General features: G+C 41.4%; 1 protein-coding gene across 1 annotated transcript; it reads right to left on the bottom strand.

The window, feature by feature from the left end:
* Positions 1–2,333: 2,333 nt before the first annotated feature.
* Positions 2,334–8,646, bottom strand: tmem161a (transmembrane protein 161A). Its single transcript, XM_030083763.1, has 11 exons — positions 8,533–8,646; positions 7,902–8,005; positions 6,813–6,896; positions 6,535–6,626; positions 6,279–6,435; positions 5,864–6,079; positions 5,587–5,730; positions 5,384–5,497; positions 4,875–5,049; positions 4,571–4,667; positions 2,334–2,928 (listed from the first exon to the last, which is right to left on the bottom strand). Exons 1-11 carry the CDS (start codon positions 8,533–8,535, stop codon positions 2,624–2,626), a joined length of 1,491 nt encoding a protein of 496 aa, XP_029939623.1. The 5' UTR covers positions 8,536–8,646; the 3' UTR covers positions 2,334–2,623.
* Positions 8,647–10,675: the final 2,029 nt, after the last annotated feature.

Here is a 10,675-nt window from a genome sequence, read left to right as displayed (position 1 = left end):
GTCAGAAATGGCACTTTGTATACCATCCATGAGCAGGAAATAGTGCAATTCCACAGCCGTGTGGAGCAGCTGTAAGCCCATTTCTTCTCACTCTGACAGTGCACCAGGTTCATAGTAATTATCAGTGATTAAATCATGATCTTCTGGTGAGGCTGGGGTCAGAGGTCAGGACCCTGCTCAGCAGCTAGACACTATTGTCATGCACACAGTCTTTTGTCAACTAGAGCACCACTGCTTAAAAGGAAATGTTCTCAACGTCCTCATATTAGGCCAGAGTTAGACAAGAGGACCAAAATTACACACACAGACACGCACACAAAAAAAGTACAAATTTTTTTTTTATTAAGTTGCACACGAAAAAAAACAGCATTCAGGTTACAGGCAAAAAAGAACAAAAAAAAAACAAAAATAAATCACACCATGCATTCAGAAAAATCTCAAAAAGCAGTATTTCCTATGGATTTCACAGTATGATTTCATAGCATTCAATTCCAAATCCAATGCACTAACAATTAAAAAAAAAAAAGACATGCCTCAAAAAAAAAAAAAAAAAAAAAAATAACAGAACTACAGAATCTGTATTCTGGCTAAGGAAATTTAATCTGACGCACAGTGAATAAATAAATACAACACAGATGAAGACAACTTTGATTATTCTTACATATAAAATGCTGATTGGCTATAAAACAGCAGAGACAATGAACCAATGGAGCTCGTTAACAGATTACATGATGCCTTGTATAAAATAACAGATAAAAGCAGAAATGTGAATGGAGTGTTAATTTAAATGCTTTAACTGACTCAACTCGTTCTAAATGTGTGAGGCCCGGGAGTAAGAAGACAGAAATGTTTCCAAACCCCCTGGGCTCACAGGCACTTCGGATAAAAAAAAAAAAAAAAAAAAAAAAAAAAAAACTCATCAGTGTTTGGTTCAAACTCAAGATGCAGCCAGAATGAGCGTCAACTCTGATACACTCGTTAGGCTGGATCTGAACTACACTACATCATAGAAGAAAAACAGCAGAAAAAGACCACAAATAACACACATTTAGCACTCTTGAATCGGTTCTTTGAGGGAAACTAAAAGTTCCCCTCACAAAAATAAATCTTACTTCTCAGGGATCAAGCACTCATCACACCTGCCCTGGTACCATTAAATATCTTAAATGCAGCATTTATTAGTGTTCTACTGAGAACAATTCGGGTAACACTGGCATAAATACAAGTGAAAAGTCGCAGTAAAAATGCTTTGCCTAAGAAGCTGGAAGATGACAGACGGAGGGCCTGTATCACAATGACGCACTGGTGAGTTGTAGCTGCTCTTCAGTTTATCTCGAGTTCAATGGACTCCGGCTCAAGTTTTACCAACATTGGCCAAGCGGCTGATATGCATCGAACAGCTCAGTCTTTTAGGGGATCAATCAAAGCACATCACAAGCAATTCATGGGACACTGAAATTTTTCTCGATCAAAGCAAAAACAAAAAAAAAAAAAATTTTTTTTTGAGAAACATCCAGACTCTGATCAGATTGAGGTGGTGAAATGCCAAAGGAAGGGCAGGTTCTGCTGAACAGAGCCCACTGCTGTGTGTATTCATGGCGATTTAAAAAGAAAAAAAAAAAAACTGTAGCTTTAACTGGTGAAATTAAATTTACTTTTTATTTGCTCACAAGAGAAAAAATGCGACCATATAAGAGTTACAGTAAGTTAAAGTATGTGTCGCTGTGGTGATTAGTCACTGCAGCACTCTGACTTGTCTGGCTTTTCGTATTTCTCAACAAAAAATATTAAATGCTTTAGATAAAATCCAATTTTAGATGTTGTCACATTCACTGTTAATCATTACCAGCCAAAGGAAATTCATCCTCCCCGTTGGACGACTGGAAAGACTCGACGTTACAGGAACCTGCCATTCCATCTCATGGTATAAGGCGATATTTCAAAGCCAGAACATCAAAGTCTCGCTGCTTCCCTGGGTTAACTCCAGTAGACAATGAAGCAGTGCAACAGACTTGCATTCTGATGTGTCGTATCCATTATTTCATTGTATTAAGCTAATAATTTTAAGATAATTCAATGCTTTGCACATCCCACCTCATGGTGAATCATCACTTAATGACAAGACTCTGGTTAAAATGTAAGGATGACTTCTCATTTCTACAGCTCTGAATTCCAATTGCTGAGTATGTTGGTAATCACAAAATGTTTTTAATGTAAATCTTCAAATCCTCCAGCCACAATTCATCAGCTGTTAATGGGGAACAGGAATATGTTTTGATTAATGAACCCATATTATTGCGAACCGGGTGACAAGCTTTGTGATATAATGAAAGTCTGCATGCTTCTTTGTGATAAAGGCCCCAGTTTTTGTTTTTTGTTTTTTTTTTTCTCTTAAGCTAAACAAATGTTTTTAATAGCCTTCTGTTCCTAAAAAGTTGCAAAGATGACAAGATTGCAACAGATCATTTCAATCTTGACCTGAAAATCTGTTGCAGCCAAAAAGCAGGGTGTAACTTCTCTGTAGATGCGTTTATATATCCTTTTCTTGCCTGCAGGAATCCCTTGTAGCATCAGCTGAGGTCTGAATTGTTCGCAGAAATGGTCGGCAGTCCATTTCGCTCAGTTAGTTCTGCATGAGATACTGGTGGAAGTAGATGCCGAACAGAGAGCTGATGACCTGGCAGGCGGCCACCCACCAGGTGAGGAAGGCAAAGAAGCCTCGGAAGAACAGCGGTGTGAGGACGGCGCGGAGCGCCGTGAAGGCCTCTGACAGGCGAGCCACCGTGGCCTGGATGTCTTCCTCCATGTCCTCCACCCCATCTTCATCCTCATCGAGCTCCCCAGGCAGGACGGGCGCTGCTGTGGGCATCACCAGAGCTGGGGTCACCCCGGGCGTCTCTTCCACACCGACAAACCAAGAGAAGTCGCCTGCAAGAAAACAAAACCTTTACATCACATCTTACAATCTTTTCAGTTTTACCCTCTTCTAGGTTCTTGTAGGAAATATCATCAAACCAACCAACTTATTGATAAACAGAAAAACCGAAATACAGCTCAAACAATACGAGGTGCTTCAGAGAGTTCATCACGTATTACAAAGGATGTTCAAGGTGGGCCTCACTCCTACAAATGTGTGCTAAAACTGCACAAGTGGTTTACCAGACGATTACCGACATGCACACTGGCTGTACACGCCAGTCCGACCGCTTTGGCAAAGGATCTGGCCTATCATTTCACCTGGGCTGTTCACCAGCGCTCTGCTTGCTCAGTGAAAATGAAGTCTGAGGGTTGGGTGGGGGCACCAGAGGAGGGGTCCACAGAATTAAAATAATCAAACCATAATAATAATGATAAAAAAAAAAAAATCACATTAATGAATGTATTTATTTATAAAAGGGGAAAAAAAATAAGAAAGGAAACTGGTCTCGTAACGGGGGTGGGGGCTTGTCGGGCTCCCCCTTCGGTTTCGGATGGGGTCCTGACCCCTTCGGCCCGGGGGCTCTGGGCCCTGTCCATCTCAGCCTGGCGGCTCGTTACCGGTGCCCTTTACCCCCTCCTGTGGACTCCTCCTGGATTGGGGTGGTCTTCCCTGCGCCCCCCACCCCCTCTGGTGTCCCCAGGGCCAGGGTGTTGCTGGGAACCCTGCCACGTCCATGCATGTCCAGTAGGCATGAATCTGTCAAGTGCTGATGCCTCAAACATGTTTCAAAGCCCAGCTTAGCAGCTCCGTTTAAGTGAAAATTGTAGAAACTAAGTGTTCCTGTAAATACACAGACTACAGCAGCTATATTTGAGTATTATTAGTTTTAAAACTGCTGCTCTGACATGGCTTTTTCTTTGTGCTTTGTCAAAGATTTTAGATTAAAAATACACATCACCGTGAAAACACCAGAGTTTTTGTGGATAACTTGGACCAACCACCACTCTGACTAAATCATGATTTTTGGCTCATTACTATTGTAACTGTATAGAAATGTTGACGTATCACAGAGGAGAACTCAGAAAGTGATACCAATCAGCAAACACACATTTTATCTCTGCTGCTGATCACCTCATCTTTTGTTTGTAACATCAAGCAGTTAAACTTACAGTGCATTAGTGCAGCATTCGCAGTTTCTCATTCAACAAAAGATGATAAAAAAAAAAGCTATATATTTTATTTAGTTTAGTTGATTACATACTATATTTGCAAATTATCCAGACTGGTGACAATGTTTAAAATGTATATAAAATTTTTTAAAAAGTGCTTCTGAAGCACTAATACTCAATTTAATTTGCACTAAAACATCCAGTTGCACGTTTATGCTGATATAGGCACTTTATATTATTTTGGTCTGAACTGGAAGCTGCATTATTATTTTTCAGACATTGCATTACTCTGGGTTGGCTGTCTTCTCGATGGAGCTTCTCATTTAACAGCACTGGTATCAATCGCTACATCCAAGTCCAGAAAAGCGAGTTGATCTCCTAAAATGTTGTACTATTCCTTTAAGTCCAGATTTGGAGGCCTCGGGGAAAAAGGTGAAGAGCTGAGATCGACTGGCGCTAACAGCCACATTATTTTACTCACCAAGTGCTTTAAGTGACAGTGTGGAGAAAAGGATGAGCAGAATAGGAACCAGGTACTGAAGAGTAACAACCGTCAGGTAACAAAACACACGTGTAACCTGAAAAAAAAAAAAAAAAAATCATTTCACTCTTGACACAGTTACAAACAGAAGCATCTATAAATGTAGCTATGAAACAAAGGTTTTGATACTAATTGAACCCCCACTCCCAATGTAAGAAAATACAATTAAAAAATAATTTCAAGAAATGCATCGGAAAGAATGAGAGAAGAAATCACAGGAAACAGTCTAAGAGCCATGTCCGACCTTCCTCTGAATGTCAACAGCAGCAATACGTCCCGCCTCCTTCTTCATCTGTTCCACCCACTTCTGAGCCAGGTTGAGGTAAGCCTGCAGGTGGTAGCGGGTCAGTCCCAGTCGCAGCACGCACAGCACCACAATGATCCACAGACGAATGCTGTCAAAGGCTGCACTGGGTATGCTGCAAGAAGACCAAACATCAGTCAGGTTTGGCTCTGTGCGGAGATTCAACCCTTCGCTGATCTTCCCTTAAAAATTAAATTTCACACGTTAGTAGTGTTTGTTCCTTGATGGTCAGTAGTCGGCATGTTTTAGATGTTGCCCTGCTTCAACACGTCTGATTGTAGTGAATTTCTTAAAAGGTTTTGTGCAGAGATTAAAGATGACACTGAACAGTTTCAAGCTACGTTGGAGCAAGTAGACACTTCAAACCTGCAGGAAAGTGCCATTCAGGAAAAGTGTTTGACTGTACTGACATAGTGGATAGAAATTAGACAATATTTGTGTTCACTCACATTGTCACGGAGGTCTTTCCCATCGGTGCATTGGCCAGGAAGTCTCTTGCAATGGGTTTCACCCATAGAATCAACACAATAACAGGAGACATAAAACTCATGTGCAGCAAAATCCTGGAAAAGTCGATACAAAATGAGTCAGCAACGTTAGCTCCCGTGCTGTTAACATACTAAGAAAGCATATCACAAGCAGCGATCCTCACTGAATGAGTGGGCGGTCCGAGTTCATCTGTACGGCATCTAGATGAGTCTGTGCCAGCCGCAGTCCAGGGAAGGCCAGCAGAGCACCGATGTAAGCGCAGACAGCAGCTAAGCCCAGCTTCACAGTGAGCTTGGTCACAGGGATTCTCGGATCAGAACGACAACAAACAGTAAGCGATACAAGTAATCAACATAGCTGCAAAAGACTTGAGTGCAGTTTGACTCATACACTGTACTAAAGAAGAGCATGAACCACTGCCTCTGTGCACTGATACTTACGACCACTCAGCGTAGCCTTGTTGTCTGGCAAAGACTTCCAAATTATCAAAAAGGTTGGAAAAGCCCGACTCGAGGCCAAACTCCAGGTAGTCCTCTCTGACAACAAGTACCAGCATGGCCACCAGGAGAGACAGAAAGCCGAAAGAAAGGCACACTGAACGTTCTCCTCCCTCCTCTGAGCGGAAGTAGTGGCTCATCAGTGTGTGAAGGGTCTTTCTGAAGGTTATAAGTTAAATGAAAGCAACTGAGCAATAGAAAGTCTACTCTTGTTTTTCCACTGTCTGTACCTTTCTGGCTTATTACTTGGATCAAGTAGTTTTACATACAAAATATGGTCACATATAAATAAACAAATATTACAAAAATAATCCTGCTTGTCACAGCTTTTATGTCACCACTTAATGTTGAAGGATACAGACCAAAGAGAACAGTGAGGACACACCAGATGGCTCCAATATTGACCTCTTTGCTGGCATCTACGATGCTGTAGTAACACTCGGTGAACAGGAAGATACCGGTTGAGTAGACTGCAAAGTCTACAAGCCACTGATACTCCAGGAAAAACCGCAGCACTAAGATCACAAGAAAAAAAAAGACATAGGCGCTTATCTTCGTGGACTCTTTGCATACAGAATTATGTCACTGTAATGCAGAAAAACTGCGTTTGTTACCAAGAGCATCGATCACATTAACTGGAGCTTTTTCCAGGTGAAGGTCGATGTCCTTAGGCACAGTGAGAGGCTTGCTCTCCCCATTCTGTCTCCTGAAAGCAAACACAGGACAGGGAACACAGAAAAAAATATCTTTGCATGTCATTTTTATGATTAATATGAGTAAACCACCTTCAAACTTCTTGCCCATAAAAATGTGCGCAGACAAGGTAATGTACAATATGACAGGACTCATGAACTCACAACCATAACAATCATTATACTCTCATGACTCCTACCTGTCTCTTTTCGTTTGTTTGGGAATTTGCTTTCCTGCCAATGCACACAATTCTCCTTCTGAAGGGTGTTTGAACCTGTACAAGCTGGAAAAAAAGAGAACAGAAACTTTTATTAATCCCAAAGAGATGGATTTATTCATTTATTGCTTTAGGATCTCTGTTCGTAGCCTCAACTGATGGCTGTTCTTCCAGATATCCAGTACATTATGTCCAGTAAACTACGCAGTACTTTCAGTAGGCAAACAATGTAAATAGAGAATACATAAATTACTACATCACACAATATCACTGCATCAGAGCAGTGATATTCAACTAAAATTCATTAACTTCCCTTTGTGGCATATTTTATACTCAGCCTCTCTACAGCCACCTCACAAGGCGTCAATTAAAAAACTCTGCAGCTTCAAACATTGTCTTTGTTCATATCAACTTCAGTTTTTTTTTTCCTTTCGAGAACTGATTACCTTGTTTCCAGTGCTGTATAGAGTGAAAGCTATAAAACTTTTCTGTGTAGTAATTATTCAGTGCATTGTTTTTAGGTGAAGACAGTGTATCACTTAAGCTTGAAATATGTGTTGTATTATTATTGTTATCAGTAAACCTGGTGGTAGCAAAAGCGAGATAAGCTGAAACCACAAACTACTTGGTGAATATAACAGAGGTAAGAAATCTTCACCCTGAAAAGCTATATTTCAACATGGTTTTCCGATATTTGACTGTAATGATTGGATGTTGTTGATTTTCTACAGAGACGATGATAGGAGCAGACAGGCCTGTGGCCCTCCAGGACCAGGAGAGCTCACCTTTACTGTCAAAACTGATTGATTATTGATTTAATACAAATGTGTTTTCTATGTGGTTAGTCTGTGATGGATGGGAGATCAGAAAAGAGTGCACTGAATTCTTTGCCCATGCTGCCAAACATTCTCCAACTCTCGCACTTTTTCAAATCAAACATTTTTAATCTACCACATTCCATGACTATCACACATTCTATTCAAAAGCTGCCACACATTAAAAAAAATCAGCTGTCCCAGCTCTATCATGTTGAGTGTTTATACAGCCACGGTAGGGCTTGTGTGTCTTTACCTGCCACTGCAAAGAAGCCAGCGTGCAAATGAGCAGTGGGGAGCCATCCGTTGCATGATGCTGGCAGCCAGCAGGCTGACCACCAGCTGAACCCCCATCAGCGCCTGTCAGAGGAGACACGCGTTCAGTTGTGTAGCTCACAGCTTTCACATGCAGCACTGCGACTAGACACCAAAACACGAGAAAGATACACTCAGAGTGCTCTAATACAGCCAGTAGATAGAAACCCGCTCAGTGGGGGTACATGCTGGATACGACACACTTAAAACAAATAGCAAAACTCACTGGACCAAAGGTGAACTTTGACAGCGTGAACAGCTATTGTGGCAGCAGCTAAGTCGAAAACCCCCCCTCCCCCTCACAAAACAAAAACAAGTCACATCAGCAATAGATACGGTTGAACGGCCTCAAACACGTGTAGCTGTGGAAGCTAAATGAATGAGAGTTAGCAAAAGGCTGTCCTGCTAAATTTAGCTGGACTCCTGCAGCACCTGTCAGCCTGCAGCTAGCAGGTTAGCATTAGCACTCAGAGCTGCCAGACTCCGGAGCGCGCAGTGCGACGTGAACCGCGCGGCCGAGCGTTAAGGAGAGTACATAATGAGCCTCTGTGTCGGAGAGTGACCAAAGTTACCATCTCGTCTCCCCAGAGCTGTAGTCAAAGGCAGAATCGCAGCTGGAGCTCCCTCTCTGACTGACAGCTGCAGCACGGAGGAAGGACCATGTGAAAGTGCTCCAGGTCCCGGATGTGGTCTTCAAGTCTCATGACGCCTTCAGGTACTCCTCCAAAGCAGAGGAAATTCCTACACTTCTCTCAACAGCAGCTGATACTACCTCTGACCTTTGTTTGGCTAATTTAAGACGCTACGACGTAGGTGTTTCAAAGATTCCCCCCTCAGTCTGAGTTTAAATAGCTGTCAGTAGTTTTTCATAATACCATACAAGCTTCAACGATCTCAATATCCAGCACCAATAGAACAATGTTAGTTTCACAATTGAGAAAAAAATGTGGAAGTTACAAAATAATGTCACTGATTGTTAATGTCCTTAAAGTGAAGGAGTGTCAGAACATGTTTACAGAAGTACTTTGGCAGGAAATTGTATTTTTGTTGGTAATAACAACCAACAATCAGTCTTTCATTCCTATAGTGTACCCAGCAGTGAAAATGTAACCAACAAACTGACTGAAGTTAAAGATATTCTATGATAAACAATGACTCAAATGACTTGATCTACTAATTCTCAGGAATATCAGGCAGTTTTAATGTGTTTGCTAAGTGTGTGTCATCAAGATACTGAAAACAATAAAACACATTTTCACACATTGAAAACTAATGATCAAAAAAAAAAAATAGCAAGCTTGTCAATTTAACACTGATCTGTCCTGTTATATGTGAAACTCCAAAAAATAACTATAAAAAAATTAGACATTTTCAAGATGCTCCCACTCTTCTAATTAAAATGTAAAATGTTATATCCATCTTAGTTCCTTGTTCATCCTCAGTACCCTTGAGTGCTTCTGTTGATCCTCTACATGATAATCTCAAGGTTTCATGCTCCTTCCACCATGTTTTTTAACATGTCATTGGAAGAAAACAAGCATTATGCAAATTGTGGCGCTTAAAGTCTCAGATACGCTGTTCCCACTCACTGCTTTGGCATTAAAACATCCAACACCAGGGAGGGGTAAAGTAGAGGGGAGCATACATTTGGATCTAATCATGTATTAAAGCATTACTTTTCCATTTAGGGGGATACAAACAGGGAACAGTTTATAACAGCAGCGTGGTTGTCTTCACATAGAGCAAGATTGTCACATTTTAATTTCTTAATGTGTTAATGCGATCGCTGCACCTTGGATTAAAATAAGCCATGAGGTGTTTGGGGAGCGATGCAGTCCAAAGACGGCAGCTCTGGGTGCACTGATGCATCCTTCGTGTGTGGCATGCTTGGTCACTCAGGGTGAGAATCATTGTCCATACACACACACACACACACACCCACACGCACACCCTGTGGCGGCCTGTACATGCATTATAATGTCAGCTCATCCCTGTAAGGCAGAGGCCTCTGTGCCTCAAAGCAGGGCTTCTAGCAGCACGCCGTCCAACAGATCTTTCAGCAAAACCATTCACAGCATTCAAATCTGTCTTTAGCATGTGCGTGCATGATATTTGGGTGGTCCTCTGAAGTTGTCAGAATTCCTGTTTTCTTGCTAATTGGTGGCTCCCCTTCTGCTGCAGATGTGTCTGATCCTTTGCCCTGTGAATTTGAGCGCGGGAGCATGACATCTCAATGAAAGCATCAAATCTGATCTAACTCGGCTTTGTGCATCTGGCATCCGTGGCGGACATGAAGTAAAAGCATATGCAAATATAGATCTCATTAGATCAGTTACTATAAAACTCTACATGGACATTTGATCTCTGCGAGGCAGTGATCCATATTCACCCTTATTTTTACTCAGTTTGTGTGATGGAACAATTCTGTTTTAATCAGAGCTGAGCTTTTGCATCAAGAAATAAAGGGATGCGCATGCATAGGTGCTATTTCATAAGAATAGACACATGTACTTACATGTCAAACCAATGAGTAGTGTCACAGTCAGAGCTATAACATTATCATATGCATGTTTAACATATCTTCTTAGAATGCATGAATTTGCCATTGATCTCAAACAAAAGGATCTTGAGATGACATAAAGATTCTTTTCTCAACATTTCAGACATTAGAATGTCAGTCACACTGAGGGAAGAAATGTCTCTCTGGGTGGAAAA

The sequence above is a fragment of the Salarias fasciatus genome, chromosome 23 (assembly GCF_902148845.1).
Source record: "Salarias fasciatus chromosome 23, fSalaFa1.1, whole genome shotgun sequence".
Classification (NCBI taxonomy): Eukaryota; Metazoa; Chordata; class Actinopteri; order Blenniiformes; family Blenniidae; genus Salarias; species Salarias fasciatus.
This window is presented reverse-complemented; position numbering and strand designations above follow the sequence as displayed.